The 16,028-nt window shown below is 43.3% G+C and overlaps 1 protein-coding gene across 1 annotated transcript in view; it reads right to left on the reverse strand.

Moving 5' to 3' along the window:
- Positions 1–248: 248 nt before the first annotated feature.
- The window catches only part of SAG (S-antigen visual arrestin), a 91,209-nt gene continuing 75,429 nt past the window's right edge, over positions 249–16,028 (reverse strand). The window contains exons 11-15 of the mRNA XM_029617320.1: positions 13,719–13,796; positions 8,481–8,504; positions 8,096–8,151; positions 4,187–4,196; positions 249–398 (exon numbers count right to left, since the gene is read on the reverse strand). Coding sequence (XP_029473180.1) covers positions 296–398; positions 4,187–4,196; positions 8,096–8,151; positions 8,481–8,504; positions 13,719–13,796 — 271 coding nt within the window. The 3' untranslated portion in view covers positions 249–295. The remainder of the gene's footprint in view (positions 399–4,186; positions 4,197–8,095; positions 8,152–8,480; positions 8,505–13,718; positions 13,797–16,028) is intronic.

The following is a 16,028-nucleotide window of genomic DNA, read 5'->3' on the forward strand; positions in this document are numbered from 1 at the left end:
CCTCGCTCCATCACCAGGGAGTTGTGGTAAGTCGGGGGGGGGATTAAGGAGGGTGAGGGGGTTTATATTTTTATTTTGGCTCAACAATCGCGATTTCCCACATATCGAACATATCTATGTTCGATATGTGGGAAATCCGATCGTTTATGTCGAATCAATTTTTTAAGTAAAAAAAAAATATGAGTTGCGTTTTACTAATGCGGTCAATCCGAATGCACACCCCTAAAAACGATCTCCAGGTTTAGGATTCCATTTCCTGTCTTCTGATCACTAGGCGGTCGGTCCTGATCCATGTTTATTTATCATCATCTTCCTCCTCTTCTTTATCATCCAACTGCAACTCATCTTTCAGCTGCTGACGAGCAAACTCCTCAAACACAAGGTCTTCATCTTGCTCACTAAAATAAAGGAAAATCGATCAAAACTGTTCGCAGTGCCAAGTTTTGGGGTCTGTGATCCCACAACTCTATTTTCTTCTTACTGAGCATTGTACAATGATATTCATTAAAGCCACTCATGTTCAGCGAAGACCAGCAGTGCCTGAAGGGGATTCACTGGGAGCCTCAGGGCAGGTCCTCCAGTTGTCTTGGATTTCTTGCCATTGCTTTCAGGACCTCTCTCCTAATTAAGCATCAGATGGTATAACTGGTGCACAACAGTGTCCCCACATTAATGTATTCATGTGCCGGCACCCTCCATATGTTCTTTCAGTGGTGCTTCTCAGTATTAGCCAAGATTTTAGTGCTGTGGAACTCCTCTCAACAGCACATTGACAGTACTACCCCCATATGAGTTTCACCAGTGAGTTTTCTCACCACCTTGCCAGTGGACGGTGGCAAATATAATAAGGGGTGGGCAAGCAGAGGAGAAAGGAGCACTACACCTTGCCCTCATGAGTCAGTTTGTGAGCATGCAAGCCCGAAAGGGGGGGGAGGGACTGAAAGCAACTCTTACCCTGGACACCATTTTGTCCAGCGACCACCCTGCCAGTGGAGTCAGCAGCAGGAGTGTCCTTACCACTAAGCTGGTGGAGTCTCCTGCAATGGAAGCTTCCTCCTAGCATCACTTTGCCAGGAATCCCCAGCAGGGCCTATTTCCTCGCAGCCGTGCAGTCAGTGGCGTGCCCCACAACACATTCTGTGAGAAATATCAGATGTCCCTGGGAGCGACACTGTCAGCAGAGATGAATTCTTACCATCAGCTAAACACTTTGTAGCCTATTCATGAAATAGCCCTGGCATAAACTTAGTGCCCTGCCTGGATTTAGGGACTGCTCTGCAAATCATCGTCTTCTTTTGCAACATGTTGTATTGCTAAAGCAGTACAGATAAAAAAAAAAAGGGCACAATGGTAATAGATTTTGTGACTCGGATGTTCAACAATTACTGTGCTTTAATGTGTGTTAGAGCGCACATGCAGTTCTGTGTGTTGGAAGGCATCTCCCTCATGTGAACTCTGGCCCACACAATGTGAAACGCTTCAGGTCAAACTTCCATTTGAGGGAGGTAGCATACAAGTAAAACAGAACATAAATTTTTAAGAGGATTGGGATAGAGCTAATTTCACTGCACTTAGATTCTTCAGCTCCTTATCTTTAGCATTCTGCATGGACTGACAGCTTAGACATAATGAGGGCCATTTTCAAACTGCTTTCAGAAATGATAAGTCCACTGGTACATTTTATCAAAGGAAACTGTATTAAACATAGGACCTGCTCAAATCTGCATCTCTTTTTTAAATTTTTTTGCAGGTACTTTTTTCAATTTAATATATATACAGTAGGTACATTTGAAAATTCAAAAATAAGTATATATTTCTAAACCCCACCTTGTCCCCACCCCCAGGAATGCCTCTCCTTACTGCAAGCAAAACTACACATGTAGTGGCAATATATGTATAATTTTATCAGCATTTATTATGGGCAATTTTTAAAAAATCTTATTTCTGAGGGTAAAGCACTGTTTTACCTGCACAAATTGCTTTGAAAATTTCTCTTGATGAAGATTATTTTCAAAAGAATTAGTTGACCTTTACTTGAGTAATTTTGGGAGTTAATAAATCACTTCACTAACTAAAAAATAATCAGTGCTTAGTGTGTAAAGAGTACACTTATATTTCACAACATTATTATTATTATGCAGTCTCATTCATGTTAAAAATAGGCATTCCTGGGGCCTGTTAAGGTCATGGGAAAAAACTATGGAGTGAATTTTCAAAGGAGTTATGCACATAAAAGTAGCAATTTTCAAAAGCGTGTAAATGTAGCATATATTGTAGCAAATTTCAAAATCCCATTTATGTGCAAAAGCCTTTTGAAAATTCAGGCCTCTGGAATGAATTTTCAAGGGAGTTATACACATAAAAGTAGCAATTTTCAAAAGCTATTTTGCATGCATAAATTCTTTTGAAAATTACCTCCTGTACGTGCATATTGAATTTCTCGGTGTATAAGGAGTTTTTACAATATAAGTCAGCCTCCAGAAACAGCAGGTGCAATTACACATGGGTAGTTTGTATGGCATAGCGTTAGGTACTTTCTGTTTGAAACTGGTAATTTCTGTTTGAAAATTCACCTAAAGTTATGCAGGTATAAAATACCCATGTATGTCGCTGCTAAGTGGTTTACTGAAAATTTACCCTTATATCACCCTGTGTGCCAGATTTAAGGATTTTGCAAAAAAGTTACAAAACACCTACAAAACTGAGTATTTTGCATGCGCAATTAATTTTGCATTTGCATCAAAGTTAATATTTGCACAAAATTCCATGCCATATCCACCAATTTGCAAAGAAGCGGATTGTGCACAAAGGGGCTGATGCAATATCGGGCGCTGAGCTCCGTGTACCGCTAAACACGCAGTTGGACATGAGTTTTGGACACGCTAGACATACGCCAAATGCAATATCCCATACCAGTGCGAGGCTAATAGCGCTCATCACATGCAAATGCCACGTTGATGAAGCTATTAGCTAGCACCCCCTATTTTAAAAAAAAAAAAAATATGCGGCCAACACACATTTTAATGCTCAAAACTTAACGCCAAATCAGAGCTGGCACCCCAAGCCATGCTCAGAAGAGCAAAACATTTTTTTGTGCTTCCCCCTACTTAATATTGTTGCAATACTAAGGAGGAGGAACCACAGAAAGCTGCAAAAAAAACCAAAAAAAACTTGACAGCAGTCAGCTTAGGGAAAGGGACACTCAATTTGTGAGCGTGCATTTTCCTGACCCGTGGCTGTGCACCGGTTAGGTAAATCGACCCTCAGAAAACGGAGTGTCCGTTTTCCTTACCTCCGCACAGCCATTTCTCCTGGGCGCTCGATGGCAAGGACGCGCTAGGGAGGTGGAAATTATCCACTGCGCATCCCTTTTAGCATGCCAGCTCATTAGACTATTAGATCGAGTGCCCAAGAGAGGGGAACGTGCGGGCGTTAAAAAAAAACGCGCTTCCAAGTTGGACGCCCGCTTTTTTGCGTGCATGATATTGCATCGGCCCCAAAATGGGCAAGACTGGTGAAAAGCCTTTCCTTGTGCACGTTTTAAACAGCACAGGGGTTACACCTCAAGGCAGAAATCTGGTGCAAGGCAAAGCCCTGAGGTATTAGTAGTGCATCTAGCAATATTGTGTGTAAATAGTGCTGGATTGAAAGGAATGGCCGGTTGTTAGGACATAGGTAGAGCAATTTTCAAACACCATTTGGTAAAACCCCTGCCTGAAAACTGCCCGCCATATATGCAGGTAAAGGCATGCGCAGGTATCAAAAAATAGATAGGATCAGAAGCAGGGTTAGCCCAGGGGAAAACACAACGTACGTCGTTTTTCAAGAGAAAGTTCTCCACAGAAAAAGCAGGCGTAAATCTACTTTTTCCCTAGGCAGTTTTCAAAGGGAACGTATCAGCATAGACTTTGCAACAATCTGCATAGTTTTGAAAATTGCTCCTGGGTAGCTTAAAAATTGCCCATGTTGCACAATGTTTAAGCTACTAAGAGGGAGATTTGTTTAGAAAAAATAGAATTGTTATAATCCTCTAGTGACATTTACTGAAATCCGATAATTTTTAGAAAGGACACAGTGAAAAAAAAGGTACCTTAGATATAGTAGCATTAACACCCTGCCATGAGAGTACTTGGGCTCACACAGACTTTGAACTTAGAGAGAAAGAGTATTCACAAAAGCATCTTACCTCTCCTTCCCTTGAGCACCAATGCCAAGCCAGAAAAAGTGCGAGAAGAGAAAATACAGCACACTGAGAGCACAGAAACAGATTCAGGGCTCACACCTCCCAGCATTCCTTGGGCTTGGGGGCTGCTTTTTGCAATTTCTCATTTTAATTGGATGGGAATTTTATGTAAGAAAATGTTCCCCTCGTTAAGACTATATCTAACATATGTGGGGTCTCGATATCTCTTCCCCTCCTCAGTCGTCAAACAGAAAGTGTTACCTGGGTCTGCGGTTGAACAGTGAAATACAAGTTGGGCGAACCCCTGCACCCATCAGTGCGAGAATTTGGAAAAATCAACTTTCCCTCTCTAAGCCTCCATCAACCCATCTGGGTAATAATAATCATAAACACTAGTTCTTCTCTTCTGAAATCTTTCAGGGCCAAGAAATGTGCTGCCAGTGTTGACTCTATTTATGCTTCTGCTATATTAAACTATAAAATGCACTGGGCTCCTATTTATTAATATTAATTGCCAGGATGCTGCACGCCTGGCTCTTTCTCAAGCAGCACACGATCTATAGAAGAACCCACACGGTGTCTTTATATTGGCACTCAAGTTAATACCCACCCCTCCACCAAGCAATGGAAAAATGTTACCACACCAACCACCGCCGCTCTACAGGATCACAGTTTCTCAGGTAAAAGAGACCATCGGATTATATTGGCTTTTGCGCCCCATAATATCAAACGCTATAGGAAATGCACATCATCATCATAAGTCTCAGAAATTTGTAATTCATTTTTTATACTTTTTATGCAGATAAATCATTTGTAGTGCACACATCTTAATTTGCCCTTAAGCCTTTGGGTTATATGAGCAAAGGCTTAAGAGCAAATAAGATAAGTGTGCACTGGGGGGGGGGGGAGAGAGAGTATGAGGTAGATTTTAAAAGTCTTGTGCGTGCAAAAACGTCCACATACATGCGTAACTGGGCTGTGGGGGAGCTACGTGAATTTTTAATGGTGGGGAGGGCACGCATGCCTAGAAAAAGTAGGCGGAAAAGGGGCAGGGCACGGGTGTTCCAGAGGCGGGGCCAGCACTGACAAATGTAACGCCTAATTTTCCTCAGCCAGCATGCGTATGTTGCATGTGCCACTTTGCTACAGCTACAGTAACAGTTTGGGGGGAGAAGAGAAAGAAAAAGAGAGACTGACTCTTTATAAGGCTCAGTCTATATATGGACCATTGTAAGGGGGGCCCTTTGATTCAGGGTCAGTTTTCGGGAGGTGGGTTGGGGGTTAGGGTAGGTGTTACAGACGCATTCAGAGGTATCCATTGTAAAAATTGAAAATTTAACCCAAATCAGTGCCCCCATATATAAAGAGCCAGCCTCTCTCTCTCCCAAGCACACGTGAGGTATGTGAGCAGAGCTGCAGACATACCCACGTGAAGAGTATTTTATAAACTACGCATATACTTTATAAAATAGAGCATATCTTTATGTGCATTTATGGGGGCACGCGGAGCCCTTTTAAAATCTACCTGTAAGTGTGTGTGTGTGTGTACATATGAGAGCATTGAGAGATCAAGAGTATGTGTGTGAGAGAGAGTAAGCACATGTGTGTGTCTCTCAAGAGAGATGCTGTGCAGTTCCAAAGAGGATATTTCTGCTGCCTGCACATTCCGTGGAGAGGGTGAGGAAGCAAGTGAGAAAATGTGTTTGTGAGCATATGAAAGAGTATGTGTATGTGTGAGAGATGCTGCATGGGACCAAGGAGGAGGCTGCTGCTGCTGCCTGTACATTCCAGGGAGAGAGGGAGGGAGAGCGAGAATGTGTGTGTATATGTGTGTGTGTGTGTGTGTTTGTGTGTGAGACAGAGAGAGAGAGAGCATTTGTGATAAGAGAATGAGTAAGCCTCCCCTCCTTTAATCCATGACAATCTCAGGGTGACTGGAAAACAAGTTTCCAGGCATGCAGAGCAGGGTATTTTTTTATTCTTATTTGTTTTAATTATTGTGTATTATTTGAAATGTATGCTGTTTTTAAATATTTTATTGGTGTTTGGGAAATTTTAAAAAATTGTATATGTTTTTAATTATTGGATATTCTTTTCATCAGCTGTTTTGAAATATTTATTTTTTTATAAGTATGGTTTTACGATTATGATTTTATATTTCTTGATTTTATTGTTTGATGTTTTATGTGGAACGGGGATGTGTCTATTTTTCCATTATTACACTACATATAGAGTCTGACGTTGCAATTTCCAGTTCAGTTTTTGTCTGCACATTTCTATTTCTACTTTTTGGTGTTTTTATTCTGTATTTGGTGAGGTCAGTCTGTGTTCTGCATGTGTGACTGAGCTGAGATATTCTGCTAGCGTGTAGTTTCTGTCTAAGGATCTATCACAGATCGGCTTGTTCTGTTTTCATAATAGGTGGTGTATTGATGTTTTAGTGCCTGGTGTAATGTTCGCAATGTTACATTTTCAAACATAAGTTGTTACTGTTTGTGTGCTGGCAGTTAGTGTTATTTTGGTCTAGGTTTACTATATTTTAATTGTAATTCATTTTTTCAGAGGATTTATTGTCAATTTATTTTTAGCATCAAATTAAAGACAGCACAGGTTTTAAATGTCTACAATACCCTAACCCAAAGGCAGAATGTAAATGGCTGTGTGCTGTTCTATGCTGTGTTTGGGTCCCTCAGCCCCTTTAAGAGATCAGTGAAGGTCTGGATGATTGATGCATTCATAATATTTCCATAACATTGGGAAAAATGAGCAATGCACCCATGGGGTAGATTTTCAAAGGGTTACGCGCGTAATCCCGAAAACCTGCCCCTGTGCGCACCGAGCCTCTTTTGCATAGTGGTGTGTGCAAGGTCCCGGGACGCGAGTATGTCCCGGGGCTTTGGAAAAGGGGCGGGAAGGGGGTGGGGTCATGGGCATGGCACAGATCTGGGAGCTGTCCGGGGGCGGGACCGAGGCCTCCGGCACAGCGGCCGTGCCAGAGATTCATGCGCCGGCAGCTGGCCGGAGCGCGCAACTCCTTGAAATAAGGTGGGGGGGAATTTACGTAGGGCTGGGGGGGTGGGTTAGATAAGGGAGGGGAAGGTGGGGGGAGCAGAAGAAAAGTTCCCTCGGCCTTGGAGGGAACAGAGAAAGCCATCAGGGCTCCCCTAGGGCTCGGCGCGTGCAAGGTGCACAAGTGTGCACCCCCTTGGCGTGCCGACCCTGGATTTTATAACATGCGCGCGCTCAAGTGTACATTTGTGTGAGCCAGGTAACACACACAAATGTACCCCGGGCGCGCGCTCGTTTAAAAATCTGCCCCTTAATGCACAGGCATGCACACAGTTAATGGAATACATGCATCTATGTAGATTATGCTCCACCATTCTTATGGTGTTTCAAGTTCATTGATGAGTACATCACTCAGAATTGATGGATCTGTTCATCCATTGGTAGATTGTTCATTGCCACTGTCATGGGGATGCTAGAATAGAAAGAACAGGAGGACAAAAGAGAGGAGACAGGTTCAGGGGAACTAGTGGCAAATTTATGCAAATAAGAGGCGGGTCCCCCCCCAGTCCTCAAATGTCCAGTCCTGTTTTGTGGAAAAATTGGCAATCCTGAGGGTGGTGGGCGGGGAGGAAAGGACCGATGAACCTGTTCCCCGGATCTTTGAAGTACCTAGAAACACGCCTGCATCTCACCAGGAGATTGTGAATGAGGCAGGAAGGAAAAGAGCGGATGGGAGAAGCAGCCACTGGTAAGAGACCAAGGAGACGGGGAAAGTGGAGAAAACCAGAAAGAAGATGTAAAGAGGAGGAACTAAAACAGAGGGAAAAGTATAACGTGGAATAAACAGAGAAGGTGGAAGCAAAGAAATAAGATCAGAGAAGATACAGGACAGGAGTCACTGACCTGGTGTGTCTGGTTTTGGATGCATGAGATGGAATGGCAGCTCCGTGGCCACCTCGCTGTGGGAAAACAAATAAACCATCACATATAACCCTTTGCAAAAGCAATTCTTTAAGTCAAATATGAATGCCTTCTGAATGCAGATACCTAACTGTACCTATTCATCCAGATGAAATATATCTAAGATTCAATTCTCCAAATTAAGATCCTAAGCACTGAATTCCAGCTGCTCATGAAAAGCTTTTCCCCAGACAATACTGATCCCTTTTATTCACCCACTGACTGAATCTTAATCCCAACTGCTAGTTAACATCAAACCCCAGAGCACTCGGCGCTGATACAATTTTTGTCACTCAAACCCCAAGTGTATTTTCGAGTTGAACTGTACCTGGAAGTAAGATCTCCCAAGATGCTGTTGAAGGCAATAAAACAGAAAGATGCACATTAAGCTCGGCACTGCTGGAGAGGTTACAGACTAGCAGTGACTTGGTAATTAGTGTTACTTATTTTCATATTGGGATACCATGTTCAAGATTCAGTGCTGTGTGATATATCTACAGCTTAGCACCCATGAGAAAGACAAAAGCATGAAACTTTGCTTCCAATCAGGCCGATACAATACAGTACACTGTTAGCCCGTGATTGGCCGCGCGTTTTTGACGCGCTATTTTTACCCCTTATAGAGTAAGGGGTAATAGCGCGTTGAAAATGAACGTTGAAAACGCGAGGCCAACCCCCCCCCCCGAAAGTAATAGCGCCTGCAACATGCAAATGCATGTTGATGGACCTATTAGACATTCCCGTGCCATACAGAAAGTAAAATGTGCAGGCAAGCCGCATATTTTACTTTCACAAATTAACACCTGCCCAAAGGCAGGTGTTAATTTCTGTCGGCAACAGGAAAGTGTACAGAAAAGCAGAAAAAAATGCTTTTCTGTACACCCTCCGACTTAATATCATAGCGATATTAAGTCAGAGGTCCCAAAATTTAAAAAAAAATTAAAAATTAAAAAGAAATAAATTAATAATCGTCCTGCGGGTCGGAAGACGGATGCTCAATGTAGCCGTCGTCCGTTTCCGAACCCGTGGCTGTCAGCGGGTTTGAGAACCGACGCAGGTAAAATTGAGCGTCGGCTGTCAAACCCGCTGACAGCCACCGCTTCTGTCAAAAAGGAGGCGCTAGGGACACGCAAGTGTCCCTAGCACCTCCTTTTACCACGGGCCCTCATTTAAGTACTTGATCGCGCGCCCAGGAGAATGGCCTGGGCGTGCGTTGGGAGAGCGGGCGCTCGCCTCGGTGCGCCGGCTCTCCTGCGGGTTTTACTGTATCGGCCTGAATGATTGCAAATAAAGCCTAGAACTACTCTGCAGCAACAAATTTCCATATATTACCTCTGTACTGCCAGATTCTCCCGTTCTTGAGGGGTCTCTGCATGTGAATGTTTCCCAAATGAAAAACAGTTGGTAGCTGTTGTGAGAGGTTATGGGTGTGGGTATGTGGAGGGGATGGGGTAGAGGCTGGGGGAGATGTGGCAGGAAATTATGCTAAGGGCCTAAGGAGAAAAACAGCAGGAAACCATGAGAATCTGGTATACTGGGTTTGTAAGTTACCTGGAACTGGGTATTCATCTCCTAAGATGCCCTTCCCCTTTCCATCTAACATAATTCCCATGACTTACAGAAACACACAACAGAAAGAAAAAATAAGAGAAAAAGAAAGTGAAGAAGAAATATACAGAAGTATTGAAAAGTATGTGAATAAGACTTTGCTAAAAGTGAAAAGAAGAGAAATACCGTGATGAGAGGAAAAGGATAAATGGATAAGAAGGGAGCAAAAGACTGAGAAAAAACAGAAAATAGATGAGATGAAATGACAAAAGAAAAAAAGTAAAGTAGAAGAAATAATGAGAATGAAAAAAAAGAGAGGGCGAAAATAAACATAACAGACGCACCTTCTATTCGCTTTCTACTAGCAACATGAAACTGAATAACCCATGGCGTTACAGAATGAGAATCAAGTCTTTCTTTCCATAGCCACATTAAAATCAGACAGGGCACAGCCATCTAGGCAGGATGTAAAGTGTGAGCAAACTGTTCTATCTGCCAGGAAGCCTCATTTTTAATCATTGGCAATCCCTCGCAGCTGAGGATTGTCCTATTCTGTGGGTCTAAAGATGGCTCGTGAGTCTGATCTGCGACGGACAGTCCTTCGTAACTTGGGCATGTATTTTCAAGAGGGATGGGTGGTGCTTGGTTGTTGATTTAGTCCACAGAAGACTATTTTTGCTGCTTCCCCTTTCTACCTCCTTTATTATCCAGAGTCAAGGTGCTAAATGCACATAGCAACCTATATCTGAAGCAGTCTTAGGCAATAGTTTCTCACAAATTGGTGATATTGCACTTCTGTTTGTCTTAAGGACATAATGAAGCACTTTCTCTGCCCTCCTCATAAACATATACTTTGATTGAGCTGGGAAAATAAAATTTGTCTAGGATATATTTGGATCAAACTTTGTCTATGAATAAACAGGTGTCTACACTTTCTAGGTCAGTTTTTTTCAACCTTCGAATGATTCATCGATTAAAATCTTATCTGTCAGTATCTGATCTTACCCTGCTATCTTGTGCATTGGTACATTCTAAAATTATTGTAATTCTTCGCATTTAAGAATATTACAGATGTTACAGAACACTTCAGCTAGGATGATCAAAGGTTTATCCAAATCTGACATATCTCTCCTGTTCTCAAAAACCTACATTGGCTTCCTGTGCGTTGTCTAATTTTGTTCATAATAATCTGTTTGCCCACAAAGCACTTTCTAAGAGTCTTCCTGAATTCTTGTTTAACTTGATTCCTTACCAAGCTTCGCGATGTCTGAGATCATCCCAGAAAGGTTTTCTTAGGTTGCCTTCTCCGAAGGAAATCTACTTAGAGAGCACCTGACAATCTGCATTTCAATATCAGGCATCTGTATTTTGGAATTCTCTGCCTCTCAATATCCGTTTGGAGCATAATTATTTAAAATTCAGGAAATTAGTGAAAACCTAATTTTTCTCAAAAGTTTTTGACTACATTCTGACAAGTTTGGCTTAATTTAATTTATAGATGAAATATATATTTGATTTGTGCAATTTGTTATTTTTGTTTTATTGATTTTAATACTGAAGTTTTTAATGTTTTTTATAATGATTTATGACATTGTATTATGTTTGTTTTAATCTTTATTGTACACCATTTTGATGTAATTTCAAAAATAGGTTTATCAAAAATAAATTACCATTACCACAGAGACAGACATTTGGACAATGTAACCAGCCTAGCTCAGTTGATGTTGGATGATCATCACATTGATGCTTTTGGTGTTTGCTTGTGAGAGGAGGCTAATGTTGGTGTTTCTATCTTCTGACTGTATTCTGATAATCTTCTTCAGGCAATGTTGATGATATTTCTCCAGTGTCTTGAGATGTCTCCTATAAGTTGCCCACCCCTCAGTTCCAAGTTGTAGGGTAATGATCATGGCTGCTAAATAAACCATGAACTTTGTTTTGGAACTAATGTCTCTGCTCATCGGTGGAGTGCTATTGAGAGATTTTTTGAGAGATTGTCTACAGTTTTGACTAGTTCCTGACACAAAAGCCAGTTTCAACCCTTATTGGAAGGGCTGGAGGTTGCTGGTTATTAGGGATGTGCAGAGCAAAATTTTATGTTCATATTTTTTATGTCCGAAAGGGGGTCCCACTTGCGGCCAATATGGACATAAAAAAAATCCAATGAGTTGGGTATATGTACATATGTGCAAAAAAAAAATTTAAACCCCCTCACCCTCCTTAATCCCCCCCCCAGACTTACCACAACTCCCTGGTGATCGAGCGAGGAGTGAGGACGTCATTTCTGCAATCCTTGGCGAGAAGCATGTGACGTCGGTGGCACGTCGAGTGACGCGGCGTCACGTGATTCCCGGCTCGTTCGCGCCGGACGGCTCGTTCGGCCCAAAAAGAACTTTTGGCCAGCTTGGGGGGGGTCAGGAGGCCCCCCCAAGCTGGCCAAAAGTTCTTTTTGGGCCGAACGAGCCGGGAATCACGTGACGCCGCGTCACTCGACGTGCCACCGACGTCACATGCTTCTCGCCAAGGATTGCAGAAATGACGTCCTCACTCCTCGCTCCATCACCAGGGAGTTGTGGTAAGTCGGGGGGGGGGGATTAAGGAGGGTGAGGGGGTTTATATTTTTATTTTGGCTCAACAATCGCGATTTCCCACATATCGAACATATCTATGTTCGATATGTGGGAAATCCGATCGTTTATGTCGAATCAATTTTTTAAGTAAAAAAAAAATATGAGTTGCGTTTTACTAATGCGGTCAATCCGAATGCACACCCCTACTGGTTATTGCCTGCCCATGACTAGTCAACAGTGGGTTGGAAACTGCTGTTTTGGAAAAGAGACTTTTACCATCTGATGAGAGAGGGATTATTGAACTTTGTTCCCTTCTAGCACATGTTACAGGAAAAAAAAATGTTCCCACTCTTGATGGGGAGGGTTTTTGCCCGGACACTGGTTCAGATGAGAGTAGAGATCAGATTATACACAATGGATTAAGAGACTGTGGCTTTCGTGGTTATGATTTTTGCCATACTAACATGGATTTTGTTTTTTAAACTTAAGTACATTTTTTGAGTTGAATAACTCAACCGACTCCTTTCTGTGTTTTTGGGGGCTGACTTTCTCACGAGGATTCCTCTACTTGTGAGTACATGCTGACCAGTGATTGTGACTGAGGTGAAAGTGATTGACTGTGATACAGAACGCTTGCACCAAGACTATGGCACCAAGGGCCTTGGAGATGAAAATCTCCTCCCCGCCAGTGACCTCCAGCACCCAGGATTGTTTCTGATGAATTTTAAACAAGGGAGAGATCCAGGAGACAATCTGTGGCTGAGACTTTGCTGCGACCCTCCAATTAGGTGACCATAAACCAAGAGAGGGTTACAGCAATATCTGATCTCCATATTATAGGTCCCCTTTTGTTCCCTCAGCTCGGACTTCTTGGTAATTCAGTTTCTTTTGCCATTCTGCCAAACACAATAAATCTTGGATCCCCCAGCCATTCTCATCAAATCTTTCTTGATGTCACTGGTAGAGAATCCAAGTGGAGGACTTTGAGGATACCCTAAGCACTACTGACATTCTCCCATTGTTGGTTTGAATGTGACAGCTTTTTGTTGAGGCACTGATGAAAGAAGATGATTGATTGGATCATTTAGTACTTCAATATGGATCTTTCATCTGCATTGTTTCTGTTGAAGTCATCATTTGGGAGCAATTTTATTTATGATTAAACAAAAGAGCTGTGGTCTGTCCGGTAGTCAGCTCCTGGCATAGCTTGGATGATATGGACTCCTTTGCAATCCTCGGCACAAATAATGATAAAGCCAATCAAGTGCCAATGCTTAAATGATGAGTGTTGTCATAATGTTTTGTGCTTGGTTTTCTGGAATAAAATGGTATTGCTGTTAAGTCCATTTTTTGTGCATTTGTTGGGAGTTGACCTTTTCTATTCCTCATTGGTCATACTCTGCTTTATATATACTATGACAGCTCAGTTCACTTTTCAGCACTCTTACCCTGAGACTGTCAACTTCACCTTCACCTTGTAATCCACTAGAATTCCCATCACCATTCGGTCTATTCCTTCCTTAATGCTGTGAGAAAAAAAAGAAAAATAATGTGAGAATAAAGCTTTACAATACTGTGTAAGTACATGCAATAAGCAATAAACTATAACAATAGTCAATGCTATACAGTGCTATGTAGAATAGTGGTAGAGAGTAACGTCATGCGGATGGTCTCTGATCTCTCATTGTAAGTGTTTGACCCCATTGGGATCTCTATGAAAGTGTGACCTTGTAGAAAGGCTATGCATTTTGAGAAGGAAAGAGGAAATTATTACCTATGCCACAACACGCCCATGTGATGCTACTACAAGGATTGCTTTCTGTGTCAATATAAGATAGAGACCCCGTATAGAAATTGTGGATTTTTGAGTTGAAAGTATTTTTTTCAGTTCCCTCTTTTCCTAGCCCAATTCAGTGGAACATGGATTTGTGGAGATTTCAGAGACTTTGTGATTGATTTTACCTTTTGTGGTTAGAGAAAAGTCTTTAATTTAAATCTTCAGCTGGAAGGACGTTTTCCAATTTGGTTGTGTTGTTATATTGCCAGGTTCTAACCTGCAGTGCTAAGGGATATTCCTCCTCTTGCTACAGCTATTTCTCAGTATGGATTTTGCCACCTTTGTATGTTTGGTTTGTATTAACTTGTCTTCACATAAAGTCTCTCTGTACATAAATCTGCTTGGATCTCACGCAGCAGGACTCTGTGGGTGACACTGCTGGTATCTAGTGAGAAGAACCAATCGGGAGAGGAGACAGTGTGTCTGAATGGGAGTTTGTACAAGAGGCAGAGCGGGAGCTGAACGGAGAGGAAATTGAAAGGAAGGGAGAAGAAATCCCCCTGCTTTTTCTCGGGATGTAAACATCTAGAAGAGAGTGAGAGAGAACCATAGGTATTGGAATAGGGGGGGGGGGGGGGGGGCCGCAGGAGCCATGGCCCCACAAAAATTTGGGCCAGCAAGTTACGTTAAAGAGCCTTTGGGCCACCTGCAACAACTCCTTGCCAGTCCTGCATCTCCTATCTGAGCGAGGGTTCTGAGCCTCCCCTTCTACACAGCGTGCTTGCAGCAGACGTTTTACATCTTAAAGACCTAACTTCCGCCATGAGCAAGTTTAAAAAACAGCACAAGTAGGACCCTCTTTGCCCGTTTGCCAGACATTTGTTGCATCAACCAGGGTCTGCTACTGCCACCGCTGTAACAGGCCGATACAGTACAGTGCACTCCGACGGAGCGCACTGTTAGCCTGCTATTGGACGCGCGTTTCCCCTTACCCCTTATTCAGTAAGGGGAGGAAAACGCGCGTCCAACCGGCGGCACCTAATAGCGCCCTCAACATGCAAATACATGTTGATGGCCCTATTAGGTATACGCGCGGGATACAGAAAGTAAAATGTGCAGCCAGGCCGCACATTTTACTTTCAGAAATTAGCACTGACCCAAAGGTCGGCGCTAATTTCTTCCGGCACCGGGAAAAAGCACAGAAAAGCAGTAAAAACTGCTTTTCTGTGCACCCTCCGACTTAATATCATAGTGATATTAAGTCGGAGGTCCCGAAGAGTAAAAAAAGTAAAAAAAAAAATTGAATTCGGCCCGCGGCTGTCAGGCCGAAAACCGGACGCTCAATTTTGCCGGTGTCCGGTTTCCGAGCCCGTGGCTGTCAGCGGGCTCGAGAACCGACGCCGGCAAAATTGAGCGTCGGCTGTCAAACCCGCTGACAGCCGCCACTCCTGTCAAAAAGGAGGCGCTAGGGACGCGATAGTGTCCCTAGCGCCTCCTTTTCCCCGTTTCTACCGCGAGCGCCTAATTTGCATAGTGAATCGCGCGCACCGGCAAGGGGCCGGTGCGTGAGCCGGGAGAGCAGGCATTCGTCCGCTCTCTCGCGGACTTTACTGTATCAGCCCATAAGTCTGTACCGCCGCCGCGACTTGCCTTGCCCCCACTGCTGCCCTCCACCGCATTCTTGCCTGCTCTTTCCGCTCCCATGGGACACTTCTGCTGCCACTGCTGCTGGCTACCAGCCCTGTGCTGCTGCTGAAGCAGCTGGAGTTGCCTCTGCTCCTGGACCACTGCTGCTGCCTTCATTTTTCCCAAGGAGTAAGATCTGGAGAGCAGGTAAAGGGGGCTGGGAGAGAGCAAGAGTGAGAGGGGAAGGAGCAGGTGTGAAAGCAGGGCCAGAGGGAGGGAGAGGTGGGAGCGGGAAGCTGAAGGGAAAGGAGAAAGCTGGGGGAAGGGGCTGGGCACAGGAAGAAAGAGGAGGGGC

Source organism: Rhinatrema bivittatum, chromosome 9, assembly GCF_901001135.1.
Source record: "Rhinatrema bivittatum chromosome 9, aRhiBiv1.1, whole genome shotgun sequence".
Taxonomy (NCBI): Eukaryota; Metazoa; Chordata; class Amphibia; order Gymnophiona; family Rhinatrematidae; genus Rhinatrema; species Rhinatrema bivittatum.